This window comes from Panthera onca, chromosome A1 (assembly GCF_046562875.1).
Source record: "Panthera onca isolate mPanOnc1 chromosome A1, mPanOnc1 haplotype 2, whole genome shotgun sequence".
Taxonomy (NCBI): Eukaryota; Metazoa; Chordata; class Mammalia; order Carnivora; family Felidae; genus Panthera; species Panthera onca.
The window spans coordinates 37,120,260-37,140,284 of NC_138339.1; the positions used below are offsets into that span (position 1 = coordinate 37,120,260).

General features: G+C 37.0%; 1 protein-coding gene across 3 annotated transcripts in view; it reads right to left on the minus strand.

The window, feature by feature from the left end:
• Positions 1 to 687: 687 nt before the first annotated feature.
• Positions 688 to 20,025, minus strand: part of EMB (embigin) — a 49,784-nt gene continuing 30,446 nt past the window's right edge. For all 3 annotated transcript variants that reach the window (XM_060634580.3, XM_060634579.3, XM_060634578.3), the window contains 5 exons: positions 12,100 to 12,227; positions 9,413 to 9,692; positions 8,348 to 8,381; positions 7,432 to 7,486; positions 688 to 6,850 (listed from right to left, as the gene is read on the minus strand). In XM_060634580.3, the coding sequence (XP_060490563.1) occupies positions 6,833 to 6,850; positions 7,432 to 7,486; positions 8,348 to 8,381; positions 9,413 to 9,692; positions 12,100 to 12,227 (515 nt within the window). In that variant the 3' untranslated portion in view covers positions 688 to 6,832. The remainder of the gene's footprint in view (positions 6,851 to 7,431; positions 7,487 to 8,347; positions 8,382 to 9,412; positions 9,693 to 12,099; positions 12,228 to 20,025) is intronic.

Sequence of the window (20,025 nt, forward strand, 5' to 3'; positions counted from 1 at the left end):
TCAAGCCTCGTGCCGGGCTCTGTGCTGACAGTGCAGAGCCTTGCTTGGGATTCTCTCTCTCTCTCACTCCCTATCTGCCCTCCCCCACTCATGTGTGCACTCTTTTCCAAAATAAATAAAACTCTTAAAAAATTGTAATAAAATTACCATAAAGAATATTTGCCACCTTAACCATGTTTAAATGTACAGTTCAGTAGCATTAAGTATATTAACATTGTTGTAAAACAGATCTCCAGAAGTTTTCATCTTGTAGGACTGAAACTCTATACCCACTAAACAGCTCCCCCTTTCCCTCTCCCAGCAGGAGCTAACCAGCTCAAGGCACACTTTTTTGTTGGGCTCTCTTGAGAAGGATGAATTGTTTTACCAAACTTCCCATGAGTATAATGAAAGGGAAAAAAATCAGTTTTTTCTATTGAAAATTGAAAATATATTTTCTTTTTTAAAAATGTTTATTTACTTTGAGAGAGAGAAAGAGAGAGCAGGAGAGGGGCAGAGAGAGAGGGAGAAGGAGAGGGAGGGAGAGAGAGAGAGAGAGAGAGAGAGACAGAGGTAGAGAGAATTCCAAGAAGGCTCCATGCCAATGAGGAGCTCCATCACAGAAACTGTGAGATCATGACCAGTTGGTTGTGGAACTTAACCAACTGAGCCACCCAGGTGCCCAAAAATATATTTTCTAATACTCACTTAAATCCTTAATTTGGAGGAAATTTTATTGAATTTAATTGCATATTAAGTACACTCTTTGAGTTATATGCAACAAAAAGCTGTCTTTAAACATTCCAATATAGACATTTTCTGTGCTATTTACATAAATCAGAAAGGCATTAATGGAAATTTAGACACGTATGCTAAAAAAAGAGAAAATATTAAAATTATTAGGAAATATGTCATCATAAATCCATGGTCCTTGATTTAAAAAAAAAAAGTAAAGTTTATGGTCAAATTTTTATCTTAAGAGATACAAAAGCTGTTAATATAAATCATATTTTGTGATATTTTTGTGCCATTAAATAACATTATAGTTAATTTCATATGTAATATGTCTAATATTTCCATTTATCAAATAAAACATAGAAAAATGAGAATTTGTGCTTTCCCTGAAGTACAGTACAAATTAAATAGCAAAATCAATTTTTGTGAGCAAAAGTTCTGAACCATAATAGGTAACACACCAAAATAATATAAGATTTTAACCAATATCCTGTAAACAAGTTTTCCTAGCATTTTCTTATTTGGAAAATGAGAGAGTAAGAAACATAGATGTTCCAAGTTAATCACGTGATTAAAAGTAATTTTGACAATGCTATTCATGAGTAATCTTCACCAATTTTGTAAGTAAATTTTATTATAAAAGCATAATGAGGCATTCCTGATTCACTGACAATCACAGATATTATTATGATACATTAATCACGAAGATAAGCAGATCCAAAGAATTGCCCAATTCATTTCACAGGTTATCAAAAACATGACTTTCTTTTCCAACATCTCTCACAACTGTGAATCATACTTTTGAATTATAATAAATTTTAATCACATTACCTTTGGAAAGTAATAAATCTTTAAACTTACTAAATTGTCTCAGAATAGGTATTTGTCTATAGTGACTCTCACCTGGCATTTTCTAAAGATAGTTCTTTCCCTGACCTTGAATTTATCACTCAAACTTGCTATACATGTTACTGCTATGCCTAGGCTAGAATATCCATAAAGTACTTAGTTCTTCCCTGCAGACGAAAAATGTGACCATACAGGTCCATTTTCTGTCTGTTGTCCTGGTGAAATGATACATATGCTTTCTTTCATTCTCAGTGTTTGGATGATAAAGCTAATGTTCACACTAACTACTGAGGAGTAAAAATAGGGGGAGGTGGGAAGAAGGACTCTCCAAAGGAACAGAAGGGTCATGATTCCCCAGCACCACTCATAGGGACACAGCACAGATCCTATAAGCCTTGAGGATAAGATTGTGGAACTTCTTTAACTGACCATCTGAGAAAATAAAAATTTTTTTAAAAGATACTTGATATAGATAATAGCCTCATTTTCTAAGACGCATGTAAGTAGGGGCTAAAGATGTTCAACATGGTTGTTAAACGAAGACTCCTGAGAAGGACTCCTTGAATTTCCATCCCAGCTCCAAACACCGTCTCCCCAGGTTTTGGGTTTCTCATCTCTAATACAGCAAATGGTAATATTTCCTGTAGCATAAGGATGTGATGTAGGGATTCAAGGAGGCAACACATGTCAAAGCATTCAGCACAGTGCCTGTCACATGCTAAGCACTCGACAAATGTCAGGTTTTATTATTTAATGAAATTTATATATTCTTAATGAGGAACTCAATTTGGCATGTAATTGACCATCTAGATTCAGTGCAAATACATTCCTAAAGACCACAGAATTGAACATAGGCAGTTTCAGTTTTCTTTTTCTCTGGATAGGATAGAGTCAAAGTTAATTAATCAGAATCAAAGTAGATATTATGTAAATATGTATAATTTAAGATTCCAACATAATTGAGTCATTCATCTATTTTTCATTCATCCAATAAATATTAACTCAGAGCATGCTTTAAGTAGGTCACTGTGCCTTTTTTTAAATGTTTATTATTTATTTTTGAGAGAGAGAGAGAGAGAGAGCGAGCCTGAGTGGGGGAGGGGCAGAGAGAGAGGGAGACACAGAATCCGAAGCAGGCTCCAGGCTCTGAGCTGTCAGCACAGAGCCCGATGCAGAACTGTGAGATCATGACCTGAGCCGAAGTTGGACACTTAACCGATTGAGCCACCCAGGCACACCTGTGCCTTTTAACTAATACTGCAACACATACTTGAACTCACTCCCACCTGAAGATGAACAAGGGTAATAGGGAGTAAGTCCCCTAATTCACTGACTGCATAGCCTTTTTCAATTAGAAAAGTGCATTTTCTGTAAGGAAGTATAGTAAATATTCAGTAACCGTCTTGTATAAATCTATTTAAATGCCTCAAAGATGAAGACCTAGGGAATAAGTGAGCGGAACTGACATTTTTTTTCTTTCATGAATTTGATTAAAGACAAATCTTCAGTGATCAAAACCAAACAATGAAACCTTTCTTTAAAAATTTTTATTTAAGATAAAATTTTGAATGGGATTCCGAGATACTCTAAAGTACTATAAGGTATTGGTGGGGAAGAGAAATGAGAAATGAGGTGGGGGGGGGCGGGGGCGGGGGACACTACAGCACCATGCAAAGGCTATAAGTGCTAAAGTTGTTTATATTTAAATTCAATACATTATCTCATTAAAATAAAAGATAAAAATAGGGTTAATATTCCAACTGTCCATGAAAAATAGAGGACAATAGGAATTTTAAATAAATTGAAGGGGGCATACCTTGTATAGCAGTTTAGGAATCAGAGCTCTCTTCACTCACTAGATATTAATACATTATGAAAATCTGATGACGCTTTTGACTCTATTACTGTGTAGTTTTCAAAGTAATAGAAGAAACCATTGACTCAAAACCTTGTTTACCTCTGTTAAAATAATGTGTTTTAATTCTGATGTCACAATTTAGATTGTTCTAAAAATAACTACAAATTTATGAAACTTGATTTTTACTGATACATTTACCTATTCAACACACATTTTGTGACATCTCTAATGCACCCTCTCTGTGGTAGGTTAGGTACAGGACACAGGAAGAAGACAGATGTTACAGGGTAATAAACACAAAGAAATGTGGAGTTATTTGATGAAATAACATGGTATATATTCCACTGGGTGTGAAAGATCTACCAGGAAATAACATCAGATTAAAATTTTGAAAGCTAAACTCGGGCCAGTCCATGGAAGGAGCACAGGGTGGGGGACAGCATTCTGCACCGGGTCTCTGCATATCAAGGCTAAATCAAGACACTGGGGAGAGATTAGCAACTTGGAAAACTGCAGTATTAAGAAATGGGCACCTGGGTGCTCAGTCGGTGGAGTCTCCGACTCTGAATTTCGGCTCAGGTCATGATCCCACAGTTTGTGAGTTCAAGCCCTGTGTAGGGCTCTGCGCTGGGATTCTCTCTCTCCCTTCCTCTCTGCCACTCCCCTGCACACACAGGTGCGTGAGCACATGCTCTCTTTCTCTCCAAATAAACTTAAAAAAATAAATAAAAGGAATATCAAAGGTGAGTCTGCAGAATGGAAGCTGCCATATTAAGTTAGCATAGCGAGATCTGTGTTTTAGAAAGATGAGTCGGGCAGCAGTACAAAAAATGGACTAACAGAAGATGAGACAGAAGAAGGAAAGCCAAGCCCTTGCTACTGCAGTGGTGAGGGTGGGGTGGGGAAGGCAATGGGTGGATTAGTGAACTACTGAGAAGGGTAAAGAAACAGATTCATTAATAATGAGTATTAGTTAATAGAGGAGAAGAAAATGTCATAATGAGCTCTGGGTTTTGGCCTGAGTACCTAGATGCTGAGAAAAAAGAGACAGATACAATGGGGGAGAAGATTTACATTAGAGCATAAACTGAATATGAAAGTATCTGGGAATTTTAAGACATCATTAAATCTACTTATTCTGCAAAACCCTGTTAGCTGGAAAGATTAATAGAACTTCCCAACATGTCTAATATATAAACATAGAGCAGTTTTCCTACATCAGCTTTTCTGCTTGCTTAGAATTTTCAGCCAATTTACAATTGGTTATTATGAGTTAATCCATCTATCTTCCACATGAGGTTAGTTAATGGAAGCCTTCCATTTTTAATCTAAGAGTCTGAAGTAATTTTCCAGAAGTTCTTCCAGAGAGGATCTAAAAAGCCAAAACTCAACTTTAATTTTCTGAGTACTTTTTCTGCTTAAAGTCACTGAAATGAATTGCCTTTGCTAGGAAAAATAGCAAGCATCGACCCTTAAAAATTCAACTTACTATTTAAACATTTCAGATTACCAAGGGGCAGCAATTTTTCTTGCTTGAAAAATATCTTAGCCTAAATAGTGTTGCAAAACGTAAGGATGCATACTGCCTATGAGCTACAAATTGTTTTGTATATGCCAATCATAAATATACCATTTTGAATTGTACTTAGTCAAATAATAGGTCTCATTTTTCACTGAATTCAAATTGTTTATATTAATTAAGTGACCTGATTGGTTGTCTGCCATCATATAGATACCATCCAAGAGAATTTTATCAAATACTGAATTAAACCAAAACAATGCAAGGCTTATGGCTCTGAGACTAAGAACGAAATAAAATATGCCATTACTTAAGGGATATCTAGTTCAATAAAACGTGTATGTGTAGTTAACATGCTTTACACAAAATACTCTGCAACAAAACAATGAGCAGCTTCTAAGTCACGACTTTATGTGTATTACTCCTATTAGTAATACTTTTAACATTAGTTAAGATGCCATATAAACTCCAATTTTCATTAACACAATTTTATTATTTTCTCAGCCAGGACACAATGTAAATTTCTAGAAGTTATTATTATTATTATTATTATTATTATTATTATTATTACAAATCACTGAACTCCTCTTCTCCAAATGTGAGTCTCCTAGTCACCAGAAATCATGGGTTTCTTGTCACCGTCCCAACTCTTCCCTCTTGGCTTCTGCTTGTTCTGATGGCTGCTATACTGGACCCACCAGCACTAGGGACACTGATGCTTCACATCATCATCTTCAACACAGTCTAGTGTCCTGCAGTATGATTTTAATAGTCCACTCAAAGCCACTGACAATTTTTCATGATCTATTTCATTTGATTTAGTTAAAGTGATTTTATGAAATATTTCAGTTATACACACCAACGGAACCATTCTAATTTTGAAGAAAAGTCTACGGCATTTACAACAACAGAGAAGAAATACTTTAGTACCTCTGGGTTTCAAACAAAGGAATCGTGACTAGAAAGCACTAGCAAAGCCTTTTTAGATATTTAGCTACCCATGAGTATCAGGGCACCAGGCACCAAGTCAAAGATACCAGGAAACCATGAATCACAGAAGCAGTGCTTCTACAGAACCCTGTCGCAGTGCTATATTATGACTATATGGACCTATAGCCTACAGCATCAGCCCAGGTGTAACTTATGAAATCCCAAACCCATGGCATTTAAAAAATGCTCCGCATAAAGACTAAGAGTCACTTTTGCCTGCTGTCTGAAAGCAGTGGAGAGGAGTGAAACAAAGGTCGGGAAATGGGCTTTTTTTGTGGTGATGGGAGATTTGGGGCAAGTATATGGTTATATTTCCTTGCCTTAAACTGCTATTTGTGGAGGAAAAGTATGTTTTTCTTGTGGCGATTGTGAATTGTTAGTAAAGGCAGAAAGTATTCATTTCCTAGTGAAGATGGTTTTTTTCCAGTGTGACAGAGGACGAACCTTACATGAAAATTATTACAAATATTTCTATACGTAGTAAGCATGATTAGAAAAAAACAACTTTTTAAGGCAAATGGCGAAGATTTTCTCTTTAATGAATTCTTTGGTTATAAACAGGTCTTGAATGACATTAGTTCTGTGTAGTATTAACTGGTTTTGCTGGTATCTGTTCTGTGCATCCTTTGATGACCAGGATGAAATTAATTATCCTAGGTTATAGCTCATAGAACATATTTAATATAATTTACCTTGCTTTAATGTAAAAATAACTGCAGACTGAAAATATATCTTTAGATCCCACATACATATATTATTACAAAGCTACTGCTGAGCAATATATTGCATAAACTTTTCATCCTTTTAAAAATAAAAATTCAGATGTTCTTAATAGGAAGCATAAATAAAGCTGAAATACAAACTGCACATGTTCCCATGACTCTTGACACGATGTTTCGCTCTCAATGGCTCACAGATTCCTGAGTTAAATAAAGCATAATGAAACATAATTAGCATGTCCTAATCATTCTAGAACTACTTATCACTCTAGCAAAGCAAAAAGTGCTAGCAAGGAGTGATCCAAACCATTGCCAAAACCAACAGTATCCATCCTAAATACTGTGGAAAAAATGTTGATGAACTATGAAAATTTGGATTCTAATCAGTAAAGAAAATAAGCTAATATGGATTTGTTCATAGCACCAAATATATGGCAGTATATGAGAATAAAAGAGGAAGATCCAGAAAACCTATGATAGAAAAAAAAAACAAGACTATATGAAAAGTAGTAAAAGGAACTAGCTAGCCCATGGTGATATATATATATACACACAGTGCAATAGATTTACTTTTAGGTTTGTTGCTACTTGTTCTATGGTAGAAAAAAGATGTCATTTATTCTTGCAGAACTATAAATTTTCTTCTATAATATTGTAAACAACCATATTCAAGCACATAGTAAATGATTAGGTTTGTATGAAACTAAAAAGAGTAGCTGGAATAAGAGTCTGTGTATATGAATTTTTCCTTTTATTTGGAATATCCTTTGGAAGTAACTTACATTTTTTCTGTGCCTGGGGGCATTATTTTCTACACCATTGGTATCGTCTGATTTCCTGTATAGAAAACAAAAAAGAAAACCGCTAGATATTTACATTACATCAAATCAAGTCAGTACACCATCTATACCGTGGCCATCAGGTTAAAATGTGAAAGGTCAATACAGACAATTCATTTTTCCCAAAAATGTTTTACTCATAATGTTGATTTTTTTTTTATACCATTGCTTAGAGAAGAACTATTGCCATAGATGACCGTAACCAAGTCCTGTTTATTTTATGCAGAGGGAGAACTGCTTCTCGCCCAACATGAGTGAGGACTTGGGTATATGACTGTAACTTGTGTGCTGTTTTGAGACCTGCAAGATAACAGCCAATCAGAATCCGAAGCAGGCTCCAGGCTCTGAGCTGTCAGCACACAGCCCGATGCGGGGCTCCAACTCACAAACTGTGAGATCATGACCCAAGCTGAAGTCGGACACTTAACTGACTGAGCTACCCAGGCGCCCCCTGAGCAATTATATTTTTAAGGAGCATCCTAAGTAACCAAAGATATAGCCAAGTTTGAGAAATACTACTTTACACAATAATACTTCCTTATGGTTATTGAACACCCCTGTGCATCAAAGCCTAGGCTAAGCATTTGGTCCAAAAGCCTTGTACGGCAAATGCTATCATTAAAGCCATTTTGTTGAGGAGAAAACCGAAGCACAGAGAGGTAAAAGTGAGTGGTGGAGGGAGGAGGGGAGGCTCCCTTGCAGGCAAGCCTCCCCACAACACAGATGTGTACAGAAAATAACACCTGCATGATGTTACACTTGTGGGTTTTGTTTTTTCACCTGCAAACTTTTATATTCAATTTCATACTTGTCTGTATTTTACTCAAGTGAAAATTAATCTGTAAAAAATAATACTTACAGCTGTTCAACTTGTTCAAATTCTTTCCCATCATCTGTGCAGCAAAAGAAGAATTTATTAAGATTGGTTTGTTATTCTTACGGATCACGTATGTTGAATTCAACTTTCCCCAAGTTAAAAATGCATTTGTGCAGTTTTCTCTCTTTGGAATGAAAGAGAGACATACCACACAAGACACTTCCACATCGATCATGTTCTCCCTTTTCCCTGCTCTCTAGACCTCAACTGCAATTTTTAAAAATTTTTATTTTATTTTTTTAAATGTTTTATTTATTCTTGAGAGAGAGAGACAGAGACAGAGACAGAGCATGAGAGAGGGAGGGGCAGAGAGAGAGAAGGACACAGAATCTGAAGCAGGCTCCAGGCTCTGAGCTGTCAACACAGAGCCGGACGTGGGGCTCGAACTCACGAGCCGTGAGATCACGACATGAGCCAAAGTCAGATGCTCAACTGACTGAGCCATCCAGGCGCTCCTCCTCCAATCTCTGATCAGGCATAGTCTAGTGTCTTGGATTTTCAAAATAGGGCTGACTAATTTGTAATTATTTAAGTTAACAAAAATTTAGTACAAAATCAGAAAAGTATATAGAATGTAAGATACATTTTCTTAGGGGACCATTGGCTTCTCAACCTGTAATCTGTAAGATACATGCTACAAAAATAGAAAACTGACCAGAAAATGTCTCTTTTATAAGAACTCCAGAATGTTTGATAAAATATTTTTGAAACGTGTTATCTAACTGAAAGACAGTCTTTGAGATCTTCTATGTTAAGCTACGAAGGGACTTACTAATATTCCAGTACCAAACCACATATCACCTAATTGGTGTTTAGGTACCAGCAACACCAAAGAAAAAGGGGGAAAAAAGTATATTTTCATACTAAAATATTTTAGGAAGTTGAAACAGAAAGTCTATCAGTATAAATTCATAGTACTTTCACCATTAATATTAACATAAATACCACTCCAAATAACAAAAGTTAGACATTTCCCCCAAACTCTAAAGCCACTATAATGTATTAAGTCATAACATGAGAAGATTACCCAAAAAAAAGAAATCTTACCTATGTGCTTCTTTTTCTTTTGGGTGTATGTTTCACAAAGCAGAATAACAGCCACTAAAATAGCAACCTCAACAACTATTCCAAGAAATGGTTTGAGCGGCACCAAGTAACTCAGCACCACAAGTTGAACGCGCTCTTCACTCTCGCCTAACTGGAATACTGCATGGCACCAGTAAGATCCCTGATTGTCCTCTGTAAGTTGCATTATCTTCAGCCTTGTTTCATTAGCATTTGTTCTATTGATCGCATACTTCTCGCTCATTTGAACATCAATAGGAACCTAACATGAGGAGACATTAAAAGCCATTCCTATCATATTGCATAAAAGATACACATCCTAAATAATCTAGTTTGAGCAAAAGGTATAAGGCATAGTAACAGAGTCCAAGAGTTTGCTCTCCCAAAGGTAGCAAAGGAAAGGGATATTTTAAGTGCTAAGCACTCAGTCTTTGAAACTATAGTGTATAGGTGCTCGTGGGTAAATATCAGAATTAAAATTACACAAAAATTCCAGCCATCTGGGTTACATGTTCTAAGCCCTAACTAGCTGTTTAAAGTCCTTCCTCCCTCCCATACATCAAATCAACTATTGAACTTAATGAATTAATGAAGCTATTTTTTTAAAAAATTTTTTTTTAACGTTTATTTATTTTTGAGACAGAGAGAGACAGAGCATGAACGGGGGAGGGTCACAGAGAGAGGGAGACACAGAATCTGAAACAGGCTCCAGGCTCTGAGCTGTCAGCACAGAGCCCGACGCGGGGCTCGAACCCACAGACCATGAGATCATGACCTGAGCCGAAGTCGGACGCTTAACCGACCGAGCCACCCAGGCGCCCCTAATGAAGCTATTAAATCTGATCATTTGTATAAAGGAAGATCACTGGCCCCTGGCACCGGGAGGTCCTCAGACTGGAACTGAGGGTGAAATCTTCAGGCCTTTGAAGCTGACATAGAGGGAAGGGTAGAAATCCTCTGTGAGTCTGGTAAATGTTCTTGTCTGCACACCTTCTGTCTTCTCATATCTGAATTTCTTTCTTTATCAGGCAAGGTGGCTTCTGGGATTCACTGGATTTTCCCCAGCCTCTAAAGAGCCATATGAAACTGCTGTGGAGCTGATTTATTTAACCCGTTTAAATTAAAATTTATTCTCAGGCCATTTGATGCCTTCACTGCACTATCACTCAACTGCCCTGCTTGATAAGTGCTAATCTGCATACAAATATTCTTAGAGGTTATCTGATAAAGAATTGTCTGTGAGTTTATTATTTGCACCCCCCACCCCGCCAAAATTTTAGCAACCTGGCTCCCTGTGCACAGAGCTGCCTGTGACGTTCAAATGAAACCCTCTCTAACTCAGAACTGATGAATCACAGTAATGCATGTTTAACAGGCACCCCGGATGATTCTGATGCAGATGGTTTGTCTACATTTTGAAAAAGAACACTTGACTTAAAGTTTTGACCTGCACCCTCTTCCTTACACTTTCCTCACATCCTAATATGACCCAAGCTGAGGACCAAATTGAGAGAAAATTACGATAGCAAATGAAGAGAGGCACAGACTACATCCTGAGAGTTTAATATCATCAGATTTAGGTTATTTTTTCCCTAGTATTCCATATACATAAATAAATCAGGCTATCTATTTCAAGTACTACAATTGATACTTATCTTTATAAATTTACATACTTAAAAAAATATTTACACACACAAAAGGATTGCCTTTCCTAATCACCAATGAGAAGATAAGCAGAAATGTGACTGGTTTAAATTTACTCCTAAGTGACTTGGAGCTTTCTCTGAAAAATCAAACCCACCACAGAATCAGACACTCTGTCTTTTAAGTCCTTCCTCTGGTTCTCTTCAACAGTCTATGGCAGTTTCAATTTTGTCTAAGAAGGAATTTAGTATTTCATTGTAAGGTCTACACTGTCTCATGTTGTCCCTCCTAGAATTACAGCTTGTTTTAATTTCACCGTTCACTAGTAGCAGAGTAATAGACGGTGTTCCCCTGGAGGACAATGTGCTAAATTTCCTTGCTCTTAGAGGCTATTTGGGAGGAAGGAAAAGAGTGAGAAATGATTTTTTGAATGCTCATGTTTTTCTTATTATCAGCTCTTTGAACAGCCATTAATTCTTTAACAGGAATGTAAAGTCTTTGGCTTCCCTTAGGATACTGGAAGGCCAAGAAAGGCCAATGACACTCCCAAGACCTAAGTTTAAGTTACCAAATTTTTATTCTTTTCTCAAATGGCGCCACTGTGTTGCATATTATCACAAATGTTTCCAGAGACAGAAGCTGAAAAAGAAAACTGTCTACTTTTTCTAGATACTTTCATGGGATGATAAGAGAAGAGAATCTTTTTGTTAGGGTCATTTCTAAACTCATCAACTAAAAGCGAATTATAACTTCCTTTCAAAAAATTTAAATTAAGTCGCTAAATCTAAGAAACAAAGTACCAGTTAATGAAACATTAAGAGTATCTTCAGACGTAAAATGTAATATGCTAAAAACATTCAATGACAACGGCATTTATCACTGTTCTTCTTCATGAATACATATTAAATAGTAAGATAATAGAAGTACAAATGGTCCTAGAAATTCTGATTCTGCTGGTAATCTTATTATTTATGAAATAAAAGTTTCCATTTTGTTTTCTTCAGATCAAAGAAATACGATCTTACCTGCACACTCCCATTACTATGGTACCAGGTCCAATGTAAAGGAGAGCAATGTTGACATTTACACATCAAGACAGTTGAATCCCCCACGTAAGTGATCAATGGTTTGTTTTTTCCATGAATCTCAGGGACTAAGAAATATTTAGAAAAACATGTTACTGAAAGAGTTTGAATAAAGAAACTCATTCAAGTTGAGGACAAATTCTCCTTTCTTTCATTTTCTCATTAATATAATTTGCTTTATGTAATTTTAGCTTCATACAACGTGAAACCATTTATTTTTTAATTGGAGCACAGATGACACACAATATTACATTAGCTTCAGGTGTACATCACACAGTGATCAGATAAGTCTATATGTTATGCTTACCACATGTGTAGTTACCATCTAACACCATGCAACACTATTACAGTATCATAGACTATATTCCCTATGCTGGACCTTTCATTCCATGCCCAAACTGGAATCCTGTACCTCCTACTTCCCTTTACCCATTTTGCCCATTTTCCCCACCACGCCCCACCCCTCTGGCAACCACCAGTTTGATGTCCCTATTTATGACTCTTTTTCTGTTTTTGTTTGTTTTGTAGGACAAATTTCCTAAGAAATTTACTACTCACCGGTAACAGAATCAAAGTGAACACTGAATTTAGAAATGTTAAGTTTTAAGGATGTGAATGACTTGGTAAAGAAAATTAAAACAAAAGAACATAAGCAAAGCAATAAAAAGACAGCCACCAGCTCCATGGTGGAATCAGTTTCTTCTTATTGACCTCAAAGGATATATTATGGAATATACTTACACTAGAGATGTAGACTGATCAACAAAGATTACTTTTACTCATTTATTTTTTCTTTTAGTCATTTGAGCAGATTTTTGGTTTTGTGTTGTTCTTCCCTTTTTTGTTTGGCAACAGAAAGTATAAAAGATAACTGGGCACTTGCTGGATGTATGAATTGTAAAGATGAGGAAGGGAAAAATAATTAGTAATGACTAGGAAAGAAATTCTAACTTGTATAATCGCCAGGGAAATGGTAAAAATAGGTTGGAGAATAGGTTTTCTTTATAGAATCTGTCCTTAGGTGATTAATGTTACAATGATGGGTGTGGGGAGTCTTCTTTATTCCTCATTGTTTAAATTGTGCCTAAATACAATTGTGCGTATCACCCTCTCCTTCATCAAGACTGCTGACCAGCAGAGTGTTGAATGAGGCACTGCTAATAAAAAAGAGATGCAAATAAGAGGAACATATGTCACCCATGACAGTATAAATGCTTTAAGTAATCATAAGAAATGTAACTGAGCAATCTACAAATCAATGGTTCTCAAGCTCCTCAAAACTAAGGAAACATGTTTTTATGAAACTGAATGGTCTACAATTTTACATTAAACAAAGATGTGAACTGCCAATCTGAATTTATAATCACCCACTGATAGTATATGAAAACCTAGTAAGGTTCCACTAGGGTGCTCCTGAGAGAGGAGAGAGGTGAGTATATATGACTATCTTGATTGAAGACATCCCAGCCAGAGAAGATACTCTGTGCATTCCTTTGACTGAGACCACTAGTGTCCCACACTCCTTATTGGTCACCATTAGGCTGAGGGATATTTAGTTAATATGTGGTTAGTATGTGTGCATTTCAAAGGTCAAGTCATTAAGTGTTTGAAGGAAGTCAGCCCAATGTGACAATGATGTGACAAAGAATTGATTTGGGTGCAGGAAATACATACATTAAAATTACAGTTTCAGTGTTACTACTGTTGAGGACGTAGGTAGGACATACCTATCCTGCAGTGTTGTCGTAGAGGATTAAGTATGGGATCATAAAACATTAAGTACTTGGTACAGAGTAAACACCACAAACTTTTGATCATGGACTAGCTCTGCTTTTCTTAACCGATCCTTCTTACAAGTTGTAATGCTCATGGCCTTACTACATAGTGTCATTAGCCAGCTTACTAGGATAGATTATCATTATGTGCGAGGATGATTTCTAGGTCATGTAGTCGTTTTGGACAGAGAAGAAATAAGACTTAGAATAAAAAAAGAAAACTGGAAATTCATCTGAATATATCTCAGAACTGTAGGGACCTGTAAAAACACTCCAAAATGGGGGAAAGCCTCCAAGCTGAGTCCTTGATGGACCACCCAGCCCATGTGAGAAAGGACATTATCAAAGTAAAATAATGAAAAATTCAAGGGATGAATTCACAGGAAACAAGACCCAAAAGAATGTAGAAACAGTAGCTTTGAGATGTGGGTGATGGCACCAATCCATCCTTTAATAACATACATTAAACAACTTAGTGAAGCTGTAAAACAAATTCTACTGCTTGACACACACATTCAAGTACTTGGTGAAAGCAGTTAAATAAGATTTTGTTTGTATAAAGATTACAATTTCAGTATAAATTAAAACAATTAAATCAGAGTGCCTCATTACTGTTCCTTTGAATGAAATTAGTTGAAAGTTAAGTTAAAAAGAAAATCTTGTCAGGGTGCCTGGGTGGCTCAGTCAGTTAAGCGTCTGACTTCAGCTCAGGTCATGATCTCACGGTTCATGGGTTCGAGTCCCACATCAGGCTCTGTGCTGACAGCTCAGAGCCTGAAGCCTGCTTCGGATTCTGTGTCTCCCTCTCTCTCCACTCCCCCTCCCCCGCCCCTCTCTCTCTCTCAAAAATAAATAAACATTAAAAAAAAGAAAAAAAAAGAAAAAGAAAGAAAGAAAATTTGTTTCCAGACCTATGTAGTATACGGAGCAGAAAGAATATATGGAATAATTTTACATACTACATATAATCTAAGAACAAAAAGAAAAGGGCCCATCTACCACACACTAGTTTTCACAAGAAAAAGCAGAATAAAGTAACTAATACTTTAACATAATCTATGACCTAAATTTTTAAATCACAGAATAATTGCTGTCCATGTGCCTTTTTAAAAATAAAAGTAGAGTGTGTCCCTTGCATAAGTGTTCTGTCCTATTAAGTCAAACCACTTTTGTTCAGTGTCCTAAGTCTGTGGCTACCCCCCCTCCCCTCCCCGGGCTCATTCGTAGACCTGGAGAGCCCACTCTAATGTAGGAAAATAACCAATATAAGAAAACTGGAAGCAACTCTAGGATCTAAGAGGATAGATTGACCATCTGTCCTGATATTAACATGCCTGTATTCTAATTCTTGAGAAGACCATACTTTTCAGTGTCAAGATGTTACAGGCCTACATTATGCTGAACCATAGGACATTTTGTTCTGTTTTGTTTTTCTTATGGTAGATCCAGCTTCCTCACTGGACACTGGAGTTGGTGGCTATAGAAGCCTGGACTGAAGCCCCTGGTGACCTCAATAGAGGTTCCCTTCTCCCATCCAGCCCTCCAGCTTCCCAGTCCTAAAGAGGAGGATTATCCTGTATTGGTCGTGGTCCAGGGCACTGATCAGGCCCTGTTCTTCAGGGATAGAAATTTGGAGGTATAAATACCATAGCCTCACACTCAGCATGTTTTTTTCCAGCTCAGGAGGGTATATACTCTTGTCTTGGTAGTAAAGACCAAATGGACCTTGGGCTGAGAAGGAATATATGGCTCTGCTTTAGTTGAAGGTCAGTACAATCTAATTGAGAAAAGAGAAGCCTTCCATGTGGCATAGGCTTCCAAGAATTTCAGCAAGGTTTGTGGCCAAGACTGGCCAATAACAAACTGTTACTTTGCTTGACCATCCCTTTTTTGTGTATATTTTCTTATTTGAGATTTTGCTGTGAGAAGGAATGACTGGACCTAGTGAGAATGAAGTTATTTGTGGGCCTTCTGACAAAACACGATCTATCAATTCAAGATCACTTCCTAATCATACTTCATCCCAGTATGTCCAACACCTGGTGTGGCTTTATTCTTAAATGAAGTATGAGAACACAGAAGCTCTTGGAAAGATCAACCCTCCTTCAGGTGAGGCCTCAACTAAAGACTTATAAATGAAGCAGAGATTTGAGCTTGGCTAAAATAAGGATTCTTTTCGGAAGCCACGAGGCTCCTTCCAAACCTCAGATGAAGCAGAGCCACACTTCTTGAGTTCCACATGAAAAGGTACAACATGTATATATCTGGCACTGTTTTTCAGTAGTGCAGCTCTGTTATAGTTACTTCTAGAGCTAGGCTAGGCTCGCCTCGAAACAAACACTGCTTTGAAGGCAGACTTTGAAACCAGTTGTGTTGGCCACTAGTCAAGGGCACAGTTTCTGCTTTCCTTGTGTGTTGATCTCCTATCCCAGATACCTTTCCTGGTTCTCAATCTCAGCATGATTCTTTCTGGAAATTCATTAGGACATGCTTTATTGGGAAAATCCGTGTTGAAATAAGATCAAAATATTGAAATCTACCTGTAAGCTAAGAATCAAAAGTGGAAGAAAGGCAAAATTTGGGGGAAGAAACATGGCAGAAAAACACTGTTTTTCAGTAGGCCTCTAAGAGGCACAGGGTTGGAAAGCATGACTGGTAGCTGAAAGGGGATTTTCAAGAAAATCTGGGATATTTTATGAGGTTTGGGTGAGGAACATACAGCTCTCCTGCTAAATCATTCCAATGAAATGCTAAGATCAGGGTACAGACAGCAGACAACTAACTGTGCAGTGACTTAGTGATGCTACAGGGAAACAAAAGCAAAATTCTATTTTCTTTTCATCTCCTCTGTTTTCTTGACTATCCCCTAGACTCATGACCAAGAGGACATGAACCACTGCTCTGCTATGCTTTATATGGCTGATAACAGCAGTATGGATCTAAATAATAAAATGCACTATGGTCAGGAAACATGAATTTGTTTGAACTTCTCCAGAGGTCACAGTTGGTTGTGGGCTGCTACTTATGTTTGGAAATATTTATGCAAAGAAGGACAGTGATACAGTAGTCGAATGTGTTCTGTTGACCTTCTGAAACTTTGGATAAAGCAGGACAGGTGAGAGTCTTGGGAATGGAAGAATCCCAAGTTTGAAGATGGCAAAATTGCTAATTCAAACTCGTGTCTAATAAGATGCAGTCTGGGATGTACCTGGTGACAGTAAAAGCCCAATGGAGTTGTAAGGTGAGAGATTTATATTTGCATATTCATGGACTAGAAAAAAATCAGCTTGTGTCATTTTGGGCTCAAAGACATTAAGGTATTATCAAATTAGGAAAAAGATCCTTTTCCATAGTTGAAGATAGCTAACTAGACTTCAACACCAGGGTTTGAAGCTGAAGTTCCAACTGACTCTATTATGCTACTCTTCCATACTTTGACTCCTTGGAAACTTCCTAGTAAAGGCAGATGGCCACTCCAAGACAGGTTGTGCAGTACTTGGTACTATCAAAATCTCACCATGACTTCTAAAAAGTTCTATGTGCTATTACTTGTCCCTCACCAACCACATTTCTGCATCTTTCTACTACGAGATTTTAACATTGATGAATATCGTAGAAGTTTTCAGCAACTATGTCGGAATACTTGACCCACTGCCGAGGAACACCATAGCCCAGCATTCATTCATCTTTCTTGAGGGAAAAGTAACCACTGACATATTAGCACTTGCAAGCTTCCACGATGACTTTGCTCTCTCGCCTGTACCGGCATCAACAGCCAAACACACAAAGTTTGCTTTATACTAATCAGTGATGTTGAAGCCTTTTTACAGTCTTGTGGTAATAAACCAACCCGCTCCCATAAAGGCCAAAGCAGGGATTTTGCGGATGAACTGTTCTGAGGACTCAGGCTCATACCCTATAGTTGACTCATATAGTCAAGAGCAGAATGCGTTTTTTGGCTGGATTTAAAATAGAGGATAAAAAAGCCTTTTCAACCACACTCAGCTGTAGCATTGCTAAGGAAAAATAACCCTTCTTCTTAGGAAGAACCACAAACAAGCCATGTGGAGACATAATATAGTAGGATATTTATAAAAATATGTATCTTACAGATCTAACTACATAATAACTAATATGAATGAATTATTCTGCAGATGCCTTGAAATTGTAATCAAATGCAATTTCTCCTCCAAGCAATATTCAATCTAGATGAATTAAAGGAAATTATTATTTTACCAAAGAAGATCTGGAAAGCCCAAACTTATTAATTTTCTAAATAACTTCAGGATACAGTAGATACTTAAAAGTTACATTAATGATAAGTGGACATTAAAGACCAAAACACTGAGCTAAACTACTTTAAGAATACTATAAAAAGAAAAAAATAGTAAATATTCAGTGGCTCTATGCATTCCTCAAGCATTTGATTTCAAACCTAGGCCCTGTGTTGGTGCTCCGGAGACCAGCCAGAATTAGCCTCGATATCACAAAATAGATATGGAATCCAGAGGCCTTCTCCAAGAACACTCAGCATTAAGTGTATTGGCACATTGAAAAGTAAAATGCTTCTGTTCATCTTCACATTAGAGGCAGGAGAAATCACTACTAAATAATAATTTAAGTAATTTATTATAAGAGAGCTGATAGGAAAAAGTATAATATATTCAATATTTAAATTCTGAACAGGCATTACTAGTACATATTTTTATTTATTTTATTTTATTTTTTTAATGTTTATTTATTTTTGAGAGAGAAAGAAAGAGACAGAGTGAGAGTGGGGGAGAGACAGAGAGAGAGGGAGACACAGAATCTGAAGCAGGTTCCAGGCTCTGAGCACAAGGCCTGATGCGGGGCTCAAACTCACAACCATGAGATCACGACCTGAGCTGAAGTCCGACACTTAACCAACTGAGCCACCCAGGTGCCCCACTAGTACATATTTTTAGAAAAGAGTACTATTTAGGAGGGGGGGGGGGGGAAGCAATTTTTAAAACTGAATCTCCTGGAATCATTTTAAGCCTGAAGATTTGATGAGTATTTCCTCAAAACTATAGGATTTCTTTACACATTGAAGGGAGACTCAATAAAATGTTTACTAGGATTGTGTGTATGCGTATGTGTTTAATATTCTTTTAGCTCATTAGGAAGGAAGGAAGGAAGGGAAGAGGGGACTGGGTGAGGGGGAAGAGGAAGGAAAGACAAAGACAAGGGAAGGAAGGGAATAAGAGAAGGAAATATATAGTGTTATCTATCCTTTACTAAATTAAATTAAGCAAACAGAGGAAAAGAGGTTAAGAGAGAATGTCCATGATCAAATAATCAAAGGATGGTAATAGTTTCTGCCTTTGCAGAGACCAAATTGCATGAACACAAGGATTTATTACATTTACCGAGTAGGAACATTTACAAAACCACATGAAGGAAACGAATCTGTGAGTATAGAGGGAATATAGGGAGGGATGTAGGAGCAAACCATCTTAAATGAAGACAATACTGAAGCAGGCCATTCTGCTCTTGATGGGGCTTTGGAGATGGTATCCATATTTTGTCAGAACAGCTAGCCAGACTTCAAAATTTTCAGGAAAAGTAGAGAACAATTTCTCATGTACGCTGGGAAATTAATGTAAAGCAAAGCCCAAAATAGTGAATATGGCAACAGACCACATTTCCCAAATACCAGCATGGACATTGTGGTTCTCAAATCCATCACAAAATAGGGGTTTTTCATGACGATAATTATCCAACTCAAAGATCAGTCTTTATTATGAGATTGAGATCTTTAAGGTTTTGGTTTAATGATAGTAAAAGTAAAATACTCTGATTTTCCTTTGTTTGTACCACAGGAGAGTACTATGGATTGTATTCTGGAGTGTGTCCTTATTTGAGGAGACCAAAAACAGGCAACCCTTTGTGCATCTCCATATTATTTTTAAATGTTATGGATCCCTGAAACCCCTAAGTCCTGGAGCCACTGATAGATACATAACACCAGATCGCATTCTCACAGTCCAGGGGTGCAATAACAGATACCTAGAGGGATAGTATAAAAGCTCTGAGTTTAGTGGGCTAAGCAAATGAAAAAATAAATGAA